Consider the following 11,888-nt stretch of genomic DNA (forward strand, 5'->3'; position numbering starts at 1 on the left):
CCAGTGTCTGAGCTCTGGCCAGTGATGTTGCTGAGTCGGGGGGGAATAATCCGGGGCTGGGAACGAGAGCCTGAGGAGCAGCTGTCCCTTCTGGAGGAGCCCCAGTCATGTGACGTTAGTTAGCACCTTGTGCAGCAGGTAACGGCTGGCGCTTGGTATGGGCTGGGTACTGCTATCAGTCTTCTGCACATATAATCTCCACAGCACTGCAGGGAGTGTCCCAATGTCACCGAGGAGGAAACTGAGTCACAGAGAAGCTCGTGACACTCTCAAGCACACAGAGAGCTGGGTTTGAAGCCGGGCAGCCAGGGCACAGAGCCGCATTGCTGACCACTGCTGGTGTATGATGACATGATGATGTGACATCGTGACCCTGAGGTGTTATAAGCTTAGTCCCCCTGCCACACCGTTCCACACATGCCCCCTGCCCTTCTGCAGTGTCATTACGTGGCATGAAGCCCTCACTAGGTGCTCGCTCCGTTCGCTTGGATTTCCCAGCCTCCAGAACTGTAGAACAAATACACTCCTGTGGTTTATAAATCACCAGTCTGTGGTTTTCTGTCACAGTAGCAGAAAGGAGACTGAAACAGTGAGTTTGTTCCTAGAAAGTGCGTTGAGGGGAACTGGACCCTAGAAACAGAGACCAAGAGGTTGTCGGAGGCTCAGAACGACAAGACTCAGCTCCTGATTATGCTCAAAATGTATTCATCTGCTCATGCCTGGACCCCCCCAAGCCTGCCTTCCCTGGCCCTGCTCACGCAGGGCTTCCAAACAACCCGAGCCGGTGACGCAGGTTCCTTGCCGGTCAGTTTCCTCAGCTGCCTCCTCCTCAGGGTGTGGCTGGGGCCCCAGGACCTAAGGAAGGACTGAAGGGGCCTGTTCATCTTCTGGGAAGCAGGTGGGGAGCATCCCTCTCAGTCGCCGCTTGGTGGTGACTGTGTGGACAGATGCAGCTCTCCCTTTGCTGGGGGGTATTCTGCCAGGACATAGAGGAAGCCCCCCAGGGCTGCCACCGCCATGGCTGTGTTGTGGCAGGAGCAGCCATCTGCAGGGAGAGAGGCCCTGGTGAGTGCCCACCAGTGGCAGCCCCGGCCCTTTCCTCAGCACACCCGGCACGAGCGCTGCTCAGGTGTCACTCAGCCCCCTGCCAGGTGCTGTGCGGGCACTTCGGAACCCTGCTCAGCCCACTGTGCTGGGCTGGCACCTGTTCACCTGCTGCTGACTGCCGGGCTGCCAATGGCTCCTGCAATGACCAGGGCCACCTCATCTGGGAGCTGTGCCCCTCCAGCTGGCCTAAGAGTACGGGAAGCGAATCCTGCTGGCTTGTCTTGGGGAAGACTCTGCAGGTTGGGACAGGAGCCTCCTCCCCAGCCCAGCATGGGATCTGACCTGAGGCCACACACTGGTCCAGAGAGACGTTCTTTTTGGTACCAGGGACTGAACCCAGGGGTGCCTTACCACTGAGCCATGCTCCCAGCCCTTTGTAGTTTTTATTTTGAAATAAGTTCTCACTAAGTTGCTTAGAGCCTTGCTCAGTTGCTGAGGTGGCCTTGAACTTTAATCCATCCTCCTGCCTCAGCCTCCTGAGCCCCCGCATTGCAGGCGTGGCCTGTGGGAAGGATGAGCATGCCACTCCTGGTCCGTTCCTAGGCTGCTGGTCTACCTGGGGGCCCCAGGAAAGGTCTCAGGCTTCGGGATTTCTGCTGCTCTCTTTATGGCCCTCAGGACAGTGCCAGGCCAGGCTGCCAGTCTCTGAGAACAGGCAGCTGTCTGGGGAGGGACCACAGAGGCAGCCCCAGTGTCCTGTGTCAGGCAGGCCTGGCCACACAGCGGCCTTGGAGAACCTCTCTCTTCCCCTGTACGACTTTTGCAGTGGCCACAAAAGGGGCTCATTGGATTTGCATGTCACCTCCTCCCTTGTCTGCCTGTGGAAAGATGCTGAGGTCATGTCAGGTTGATGGAGAGGTGTCTGGCGGCTGGAATCACTTACCAAGGACCGTCGGATGCCAAGCTGAGGGTTGACTATTCACCTCCCTCCTGATTCTGCCTCACAAGATTTGTACGTTTTTTGGGGGGTGGTACTGGGGATTGAACTCAGGGCACTTGACCACTGAGCCACATCCCTGGTCCTATTTTGTATTTTATTTAGAGACAGAGTCTCACTGACTTGCTTAGTGCCTCACTGTTGCTGAGGCTGGCTTTGAACTTGTGATCCTCCTGCCTCAGCCTCCCAAGCAGCTGGGATCATGGGCGTGCACCACCATGCCCAGCAGATTTGCAGTTATATGCTTTTTATTAATGAAAATTGAAACCAAAGCCCTCCTCCTATCCCCCCGCCTGCCTCTCTCCCTTTCTTGGACATTACTCTTTTTCCCTTGCACACACACTGCTCTCAGTTTTCTGGACACTGCGGGGCACAGTCTCGTCACAGCAGGATGCTCGTGGGAGACAGGGCACTCTTCCTCATGGCCCTGGACAGAAGGCCTGTTGCCAGGCTCCATGGCCACCAGGCCTGTCTGGTCACTTGTCCACTGGCTCTCAGGTCCCTCTCTGCCTTTCCTTGCTCCAGCCCCAGCACATTGACCCCTGCAAACTACCCTCCTAGGCTGCCTGGGCTTCTGGCTATTGTGTGGGAGAAGTGCTGGCGGATGAGGGGAGAAGCCCAAGCATCTTTCTGCTCCCGGTCGCCCTGCGTGCACCCCCAGCAGGCTCTGCTCCCGGAGCTTCCTCCCACTGTCCCACCAGCTCCTACAGTGGCTAACCTCTGGGCGCCTCTTGTCTGTTCTCAGTTCCTCCAGCACCTCTGAGATGCGTCCCCTAAGTTGAACCCCCTGTTGAGGTGGCTGGCGCAGGTTCTAGTCTGCTGAGCAGGCCTGACTGAGGGGGTGCCTCTGTGATCATCAGCAGGCTGTGGACGCCCCTCATGTTTCTCTAACTGGACTCAGTATCTCTGGACTCCCCACTTCCTAAAAGGCGATGGTCAGCGATGCCTACCCTTCCCTTTGCCTCCTGGACATGGAGGCCCTGGGGCCCAGGGCCCTCAGTGTGCAGGCAGAAGAGAATGAGTGCTCAGCCTCAGCCTCCCGGTGCCAAGGCCCACTGGGTACCTCGTTACCTGTAAATTGCTTCTCTCGCCGCTTCACTCTCAGAACATGCTGCGTAGGGGCTTTGGGGTGGCCCTCCTTCCTGGCAGCTGGAAGAGTGAGAGGTGAACTTTCAAGACAGAGTTTTATACATTGCTGAGTAAGCTTCATCCTCTCCAAACAGCTCCAGCTGCTCAGATCTTCTCTGGATTCTGAGGCTATTCTAGAAGCTTCTTCCTGCACCTGTCTGCAGATCCTTTCACTTGGCCTAAATCTGTCCTCAACTGATGATTTCTCAAATTGTAGTTCCCAAATAATCCCTGTGGAAACACGATGTGCTTGTGAAACACAAGTTCCTGACCCACCTTGACCTGCTCCAGTCTGGGGACTGGAAACTCTTCAGTCCATTGACTCTGTTTTAAAAACCCACTCCACTCCCTTATTTCAAAAGCCTTTGCTTCTTTGGGAATCCCACGCTTCTCAGGAGGACACCAGCATTTCCTGGGAGCCTGCCCACAGGCTGGGAGGCTCGGCGTGGGTCACATCTGTCCCTTTACACTCGGGAAGGTGGCTGATGATCTCATTAATTTACAGAGGAGGAAATCCTTAGGGCAAAGTGACTTACTCCAAAGATAGGGGTGGGGGACTGGAAGGGGCACCCTGGGCGCTTGGCCTCTGATGTATGCCGCCTCCCCCCAGGAGCTTTCTCTGCCTGCGCTGCCTGCAGAACATTCCCAGAGTTCTCTTTCTCAGCCCCTTGAGAACTGGTCATTGGATGTTCAGGCAGTTTCTGCCTCATTCTCTCAGGCCCGGATGTCCCCCAGAGCCTAGAGCATCGGGCACACTAGTAGGTGCTCAGTAAACACTGGTTAAATGATTGGTGTTGTTGATGCGGGTACGGGGGACCTACACCTCCAACAAAACTGCCTCACAGCCTGCAAAACTTTGGCTTCCAAAGCTCCAAGCCCATTTCCACCTGTGTGTGAGAGCCCATGCCTGCGTGGGCACGCTGCGACCTCTCTCGGTGCCCCGACACCAACGCATCCTTTCCCGCCTGACCTGGAAATGCAGCCCATCCCCAGGGCAGCCATGCAGCTCACCAGGCTTCCCGAAGCATCCCTCCTGAGGCTTCTGCCAGCTGAGAATGGCCTCCAGCCACCGGAGCTTGTAGAAGTCGGAGAAGCCACTGATTCCACAGAACATGACTGGAAGCCAACAGGGACCTCTGCAGGCCTGTCCCCTGAGGCCCAGCTCCTCCCCCTCTCCAGGGCCACCACAGGGCCATCTGCCTTCTCCCACCTGGGGAGGAGAGCCAGGAGGTGTGCATGCCACACAGGAGCTGGAAGGAGGCAGCTGGAGACTCCGCCTTGGGGGCTCCCAGGCCTGTGTCCTGCTACCACTTAGGGCCTTGACCACAGGGCTGCTCAGCGCCAGGGAGGGATGTGGACAACCAGGGGGACAGGGAACACACACACACACTTAACGTGCAGTTCTGGGATGGTCTCGGGAGCTGCGTCTGGGGCAGGACTTCTCCTCCACCCGGGGCCTCCCTTTCTACCTCTTCTCTAAGGCTTTGGGGGTCTGTATTTTTCCCCTCCTCTCCCTCTCCCCCTCCCTCTCCTTCTCTCTCTCTCCCTCTGTCCCTCCTCTCTTTATTTTGCTGGGGATTGAACCCAGGGGTGCTTTACCACTGGGATACATCCCCAGCCCTTTTTTTTAAATTTTGAGACAAGGTTTCACTAATTTGCTTGTGGCCTTGCTAAATTGCTGAGGTCAACCTGAAATGTGATCCTTCTGCCTCACTCTCCTGAGTCACTGGGATTATAGGCATGCACTACTGGGCCTGGCTTAGTGAGCTCTGTCACTGGGTCAGCCTTTGGGGGAAGCGGTCATACAGTGACAGGTCCATATGAGATGGTCAATTACATCTGAGTTTCTGATAAACAATGAATACTTTTTTAGTGTAAGTATATCCCATGTGATATTTAGGATACACTTATATACTTACACCAAAATTTATCCATTGCTTATTTGAAGTGCATATTTAATCAAGCACTCTGTACTTTAACTTGCTTAACCTGGCAACCCTACTCGTGTGTGTGTGTGTGTGTGTGTGTGTGTGTGTGTGTGTGTGTGTGAGAGAGAGAGAGAGAGAGAGAGAGAGAGAGAGAGAGAGAGAGAGAGACCACCCACGAACACCCCGCTGCCTTATCCTGAGGGCAGAGGGCCAGGCGCACTGTTTTCCATGAAGAGGTCCCGGGTGGGGTAGGCATATCCGATGGCCTCGGCTCTCTGGTTCAGGTCCATCATGTTGGCACAGAAGACACTGATGTAGTGCTGACTCTGGCCGAACAGTCCCTTCGTGCATCCTTGCTGGGGACAAACACCGGGGGACAGGGAACACACACACACACACTTAACGTGCAGTTCTGGGATGGTCTCGGGAGCTGCGTCTGGGGCAGGACTTCTCCACCCACACACTCAGCTTGCTCCACTGCTGGGGGTCCAAAAGAGCTGGGCCAGAGCCTGGCTCTGCCTCAAGGTCTTCAGAAAGGAAGAGGCCTCAGGGGCTGCACTAGAGGGGCTCCGGCTTGAGTGGACAACACCCTAGAAGGCGCTCTGCAAATGCTCCATTGTGCTGTAATCAGGGACTAACCCCAGGGTGGCTTCTGTGCTACTCAAAAAGTGGGCTCTGGATCTGGCTGGTCACTATCCCACGCAGGAAGAGAAGAATGGGGATTGAGAACAGGCTTTAGAAACTTCTGTAGCAATGGTCAGAGTAACTTGACCTGTCGAATCTAATAACATATTGATCTGTAACAACTTGCACAGAGACATTAATTTAAAAAGCCCCATCAAACAAAGGACTTCTGGGGACTAACATTTTTGGAATAGATATCATCAGCTCTAATTTTCCATATCAATGTATCTTGAACCCAGGGCTTCACATGTGAAGTACACACACTACCACTGAGTCGTGTCCCTGGGCCCTTAAAGAAACACATACTTTTGACATTTTTTATAGTTATTATTATTACCATGTGAGGTTTGGGAGAATGTCGGGTGTGGAAGACGTGGAGCAGATTTTAGTCCCCAGGACCCCAAGGACAGAAGCCCCCAGTCCTGACCCAGACATGTTTGTCCCCAGCTCCATAGGCCACAGGGGGCGCTGTGCATCCAGGAGGCCCGAGACACCAGGGAAGCTGGTGTGGGTTGCTGGGCATCTTTTCCCTGAAGCCTTGGGGTACACTCTCTGAAATCTGCCCCTCTTTTCCTCCAAGTTCAACAGTTTTGAAAAATGAGGCTAAAACAAATGAATATAAAAGCCTCGCAAGTTGTTCCTTAGTGTCATTTTATCATAGAAATTGTCGAGACACTTCCAGGGTGGGACATACCAGACCAAGATGGAGGACAAGCTTAGGCTTCTGCATCTCCCTTCCCTCCTCTCACAAACCCCCTCCCTCTGGCCATGGTTAAGGACACACACTGCCACTCACTAGGGGCCTGGTGGGTCTCTCCTGCAAGGAGAGTCCTCCTCCTTTCCATTCATTTGTCCTTTGCCGAGTTCTTCCTTCTGCCTCCTCTATTTTATTCTCTTTTGCTTTGTTTTTCTATCCTCGGATCCAGCCTAGCATGCAAAGCTGTCTCTCTAGGCAGGCCAACAGCGTCCCCAGTCCATCCCCACCCATGACTATTTAATCAGCTCAGCAATGGAGCGGAAGGTGGCAGCTGACTCTCACCTCTCCCTCCTGAGGACTGAGGCACAAATCCAAAAAGCCACTTAACTTCCTGGCATGTGGCAGACGCTGGTACCTGCCACGAGCCCGTCCTATCCTCCCTGCTCTCCCCCTCAGACACTCACCATTCTGGCCCAGAGGAAGAAGAGCAGCTGGTGGGACAGCTTGTAGCCTGAGCAGTTGGGTTGGGTCATGAGTGTCCTGCAGAAGTCTGAGATCCCGCAGGGCTGGCTGCTGTTCGTCCTGGGGGAGAGCAGTCGTGGCTGTTAAGGGTGCTGCTCCACTGTCACCCAGGTCTGCCCTGGTTGATGCCCCAGCTTATTGTATGAACCCTTTGTAGGCTCCAGGTGGGACACAAGGGTTGCCAAATAAAATACAGGTGTCCAGGGTCTTGATTTCCTTTGATATTGGTGAGAGGAGTTTGGGAGCTACTAGGGGCTGAGACTTCTATGGCTCTGTGGAGTTCCCAAATGACATCTTTCCCATCGTGGCCCTAAACAATGGACTCTCCAATCTAGGCAGCTTGGAGGTCTGGGCCCTACAGGTTCATTCCCCCTATGACAAGCCTGCCTCATAAAAAAGAGGTAGCAAGGGAAGCTCTCGCTGGAGCGCTGCTCCTGGGCGGACCCAGCTGTGGCCTGGCCCAACTCCTTTCTGAAGGATGCTGAGTGGAGAGGGGGCGCTTGCTGCCCATTCTGCTCTGGGACCCTGTACTGGGGGGCTGCCCTGGCCCTTGCTCCAGTCCCCTCACCCGCACCACAGCAGAATAAAATGACCAGTGAGCTTAGGCTCGGTCCTGCCTTCCCAGACCCGCAGCCCCTTGGGGTGACAGAGGTGCTGGGAGCCCCGGTAGGCCGTGTGCAGTGCGCGGGGCAGGGTTGGCCTGGAGGGTAGGGGTGAGTGAGGGGGGCGGGCCGGGCGGGCGGAGCAAAAGCTTTGCAGCGGGCCGTGCCTTTGAGCCTGAAAAGAGGCCCCTAGGTTGGGCCCGGGGGCCTGGGGGCCCGGGGCCTGGCAAAGCCGCAGGAGCTGCCCGAGGCTCTGTCCCGGGGCAGTGGGACTCGGGGAAACTTCGGGCCCGGGAGGAGTCCCCACGCGCTGCGGGGCCGTCTTGGAGGAGCTGCGCGTGCTTCTTCATGAATTCCCGGGTGCAGCCGGGGCGCGGGAGCGCGGGCCCACCCGGTCCCCAGCAGCTGCACCAGGCACGCGTCGCTGCTTTCCTCCGAGAACGAGTCCGCGGGCTCCAGCGCGGGGTAGACCAGCGAGGCGTCGGTGCGCGTCCAGGTGCGCGGCAGCTTCCAAAACCCGGGCTGCAGGCTGGGCCGGAACTCTGGCGGAGGGGAGAGGTGGGAGGGGCGGAGCCACCAGCGCGGCCACCCGGGCCACCCGGGCCACCCCGCGCCGGCCGGCGAACTGGGCGGCCCCGGGCCCGCCCCAGCAGGTGCCAGTTCAGCTCTGAGCCCGCCTGCTGCTCCGCCCGGGTTTGAATCCCACAGAGCTCCTTTCCTTCAACAAAACCAAAAATCTCTCTCTCTCTCTCTCTCTCTCTCTCTCTCTCTCTCTCTCTCTCTCTCTCTCTCTCTCTCTCACACACACACACACACACACACACACACACAGATACAAGGCCCCCAGGACATGTTTTCCCTGGACAATGGGTGCAGTGTTGGAAGGGCTTTGACTGACACCACCGCGTCCCACTGCAGCTTGAGACTCGCTGGAGGAGCTAGCAGGCTCCCGATTCGGTCGGAACCGTGCAGCCCGGCGTCCAGGAAGACAGGCTGGGCCGGTGTTAGGCACCGCGTTTCCCACCTCGCTTTCTTCGGCTGTAAAATGGCGACTTCTGAGGGGTGTGTGCATAAGGGTGTGTGCAAGAGGATGGGGCCTCGGCTGCAGGGGGGCCAGGAAGGCTAGGTCTCCTGCAGCTGGGCTGCCCTTCCAGAATGAGGAGTGCAGTGGCTCATGACCCCCATCACCCTGTCAAGTGATCTGAGCTGTGAGGGTGGAGAGGGGAGGGACCCTGGTGAGGTACTGGTTTTACAAGTGCCTCCCTCCCCCCACCCCCACCCCAAACTTTTTTTGGGGGGTCCTACAGATCCACCCGAAGGATGCTTTTACTACTGAGCTACATCCCCAGACTTTTAAAATTTTTTTTATTTTGAGGCAGGGTCTTGGTAAGTTGCTTAGGGACTTGCTAAGTTGCTGAGGCTGGCCTTGAAGCCTTCATCCTCCTGCCTCGGCCTCCCAAGCCGCTGGGGTTGCAGGAGTGAGTCACCATGATCACTCCCTTGTCGAAGACACATAAGAAAGCATAGAACTGGTGGTGCAGGCAGATCTGACTGCTGCCACTTGCCCCAAAGTAACCAAAACCCTCATTTAAGTGCATTCACATGCTGAAGGACATGTCAGGGTGGGGGAGACCTGACACAATTTTAGACACAGTTTTGACTGTGTGCAAACCGATGCAGGTGCAAGGAGAGGTTGCACATAGTTTTTGAGAACATTAACTTCTAGCACCAAGATGTACAATATAGAACACCTACTCTGCCTACGGGGCAGTGAGTACGTCTTACTAACCCCCCTTTTGTTAGCTGTGTTTGGTTTCTATCCTGCCTGGGCTAAAGGGCCCACTGAGTTGGTGACAGAACAACTCAGGCCAGGCTGTAGGATGGGTCTCTCTGTAAGAGTCTGGTGTGGAGACAGCGCTTGGTATTACAAGGCACAAGACAGGTGCTAGCACAACACTAAGGTTTGCACAGCAAAGGGGCAACCTGCCTTTTAGAAATTCCACCCTGTGGGACAGGCCAGAGCAGACCCGCCCCCCTGGTCTAGGATGAAGGCCCACTGGGCCTGCACTGACCCTGTGTCTGTCCTGCCTGTCTGTGTGGGTGGGAGAGGGCCCTGCATCCAAGTCAGGGATGACCGATACACTCCCAGTTCTGCCCGCAGCTTGGTGGGCAAGAAGGGGCAGTGGCAGGACCTCCCAACCCTGTCTCACACCAGAAGGAGCCCACACAGGGGTACTGCGGCAGACACACCAGTGCTGCCTTCCTGAAGCCGTGGGCCGCCCCTGCTTTACCTCTAAGGTATGTGGGGTCACTCAGCTTGAGGTAGAAGATGGATCTGCGTAGGAGAGCCTCCAGCTGGTCAGCCAGCTTCCTGGCGCGCAGGCCCAGTGGCCGCAGCAGGGGGTCGGGCATCCACCTCTCCTCTACTCCTCGGAGCTGCACTGTGAGGGAGCAGAGGGGATCACTGTGCACCCCACCCACCCCGCGGGCCCTGCTAAAGCTGAGCCGAGCCCCCTGCTTTCTGCGCTTGGAGCCTGGGGCGGGGGAGCACTAGCCCCTGACGGTGAAGCAGGGGCTGATCTGAGTGATGGGTGGGGTCCAAGGGATAGGAGGGTCTTGTGGCCAGGAGCCTGGTCTCTGAGGCAGGCCTAGGTTCAAGTCCTGATGGAATATTTTTGCATCGGGTAACTAGAAATAGTCATTCGATTTCTCTCTCTTTCGCTTTTCTTATATGTAAAATGGAGACAGTGACAGTTATTACTTCTGGCGGGGAGATGGTAAGAATTAAATGGTCTCATGTAGAGAGGCTTTGCACTACCCAAAGTGCAAAGGAAGCACTTAGGAACATTTAGCTGTTAGTATTAACTAAGGAGATTTGAGTCTGCGGCCCACAGGGAAATCCAGGAGGGGCTCAGGGCTGGGGGGCAGCTGGAGGGACCCTTTGCTTTTAGGGTGAGTGTCGGCTCATCTACCACATAAGACATTTTCGTGGGTCCCTAAAAATTCTGTGGGCCCTCCGAACTGTGCCTGCTGTGCTTAATGGGGAAGCCGGGCCTGTGGGGTCAAGATTATTATTGATTTCTATAGGAATTTGAGGCAGGGCTGGGTCAGATGAAGGAGACCCTGGGTATGTTTCTTTCCTGGCCGGGAGGGAGGGGGACAGGGCCTTGGGTGTCCTGGGGTCCGACCTGCTGAGCAGGGTGGGGGCTTCGAGGAGGCCCACTGCCCAGGCTCCACCTCCTGCCCTGGAGCCTGCACGGGCAGAGAGCTGCACCCTAAGAGGGAGGGGACTGGGGGGGCCCACTGCCTCAATGCTGGCTGCCACCTCGCCCTTTGCCACTTTGGTCAGGGTGGCCTGCAGGAAGGAGCTTGCTGCAACGGATACGTGTGTCCCTGCCGGCCTTGGCCTGTCTCCAACCCTCTCCTTAAGGATTCATATCTCTCAAAACTGAACAAACACACAGCTGTTTTCTCAGGACCTTCAGGTGGCTTTGGCCGGAAGTGGAGGAAGCTGAGCAGAACGCTGAGCGTTCCTGTTCTGCCTCATGTAAGGGGAGTGGCCCTCTTGCTCAAAGGGCTTTCTCTGCACCCCGTGTTCATGGCAGGTCAGGAAGGGCTGCCGAATGGGTCGTTTCCTTCTGAGAATATAATTCCAAATCTTTGCTCATGTTGCCTTTAAATCCTTCCTCCTTCTAAAAGACTTGATAACAGCAAGCTGAGCCCCAACACCAGGAAAAGCAGGTCCCCACCCGTCCCGTTTCCTTACAGCCCAAGCAGGCTACTGTCGTGTCCAGAGGTCACCCGGCCCCAGGGGTCAGAGCAGGGCAGGTGACCAGGCCGAGAAGTGGTTTCCCGGTGACCGTGCAGGGGCGGGGGGCACGCACCTTCGAGCACCTGGAACCCCACCACGCCGTCCAGGTTGATTCCAGGCAGCCGCTCCTCCAGGAACAAGGTGGCTCTCTCCAGTGCAGACAGGATCAGGCCCACGAGGGCGGCCTTGCCCTCTGTGGTGTCCGGCCTGGGCAGTGAGGAGGGCTGCAGTGGTGGTGAAGCCAGCAGCAGGAGCAGCAGCAGCCCTGGCCTCGCCATGACGTCTGCTTCAGCCGGTCACCCTGCGGCACCAGGCACCCCCACCCAGGTACCTCTACGCCCTCCTCCCGCCTCCTGCTCCACCGCCTTCCCCTGCAGACCAGTAGACAAGTGGCCGGGCAGGACTGATCTGCAGCCTGGGGTGGCCTGAGCAGAGGGCTCTGGGCAGGAGGCAGCGGAGCCAGTGGGGGTGG

General features: G+C 56.7%; 1 protein-coding gene across 1 annotated transcript; it reads right to left on the bottom strand.

Annotated features, from left to right (window-relative positions):
• Nucleotides 1–682: 682 nt before the first annotated feature.
• On the bottom strand, nt 683–11,699 carry LOC306650052 (UPF0764 protein C16orf89 homolog). Its single transcript, XM_079121747.1, has 8 exons — nt 11,490–11,699; nt 9,897–10,046; nt 7,997–8,147; nt 6,946–7,063; nt 5,321–5,456; nt 4,184–4,288; nt 3,116–3,193; nt 683–1,045 (listed from the first exon to the last, which is right to left on the bottom strand). The coding sequence occupies exons 1-8, from the start codon at nt 11,692–11,694 to the stop codon at nt 915–917; spliced, it is 1,074 nt and encodes a 357-aa protein (XP_078977873.1). The 5' UTR covers nt 11,695–11,699; the 3' UTR covers nt 683–914.
• Between the last annotated feature and the right edge of the window lie 189 nt (nt 11,700–11,888).

Source organism: Sciurus vulgaris, assembly GCF_902686455.1.
Source record: "Sciurus vulgaris genome assembly, chromosome: 18".
NCBI classification, from domain to species: Eukaryota; Metazoa; Chordata; class Mammalia; order Rodentia; family Sciuridae; genus Sciurus; species Sciurus vulgaris.

Bases quoted from the DNA above. Each gene is read 5' to 3' on its own strand.
- LOC306650052 (XM_079121747.1), bottom strand. From the start codon at position 11,694: ATGGCGAGGCCAGGGCTGCTGCTGCTCCTGCTGCTGGCTTCACCACCA. The intron at 4,289-5,320 runs GTGCGCCTGGCC...GTTGGCTTCCAG, and splicing joins GGACCTCTTCATGGAAAACA to TCATGTTCTGTGGAATCAGT. The intron at 3,194-4,183 runs GTGAGCTGCATG...TCACTCTTCCAG, and splicing joins GGGATGCTTCGGGAAGCCTG to CTGCCAGGAAGGAGGGCCAC.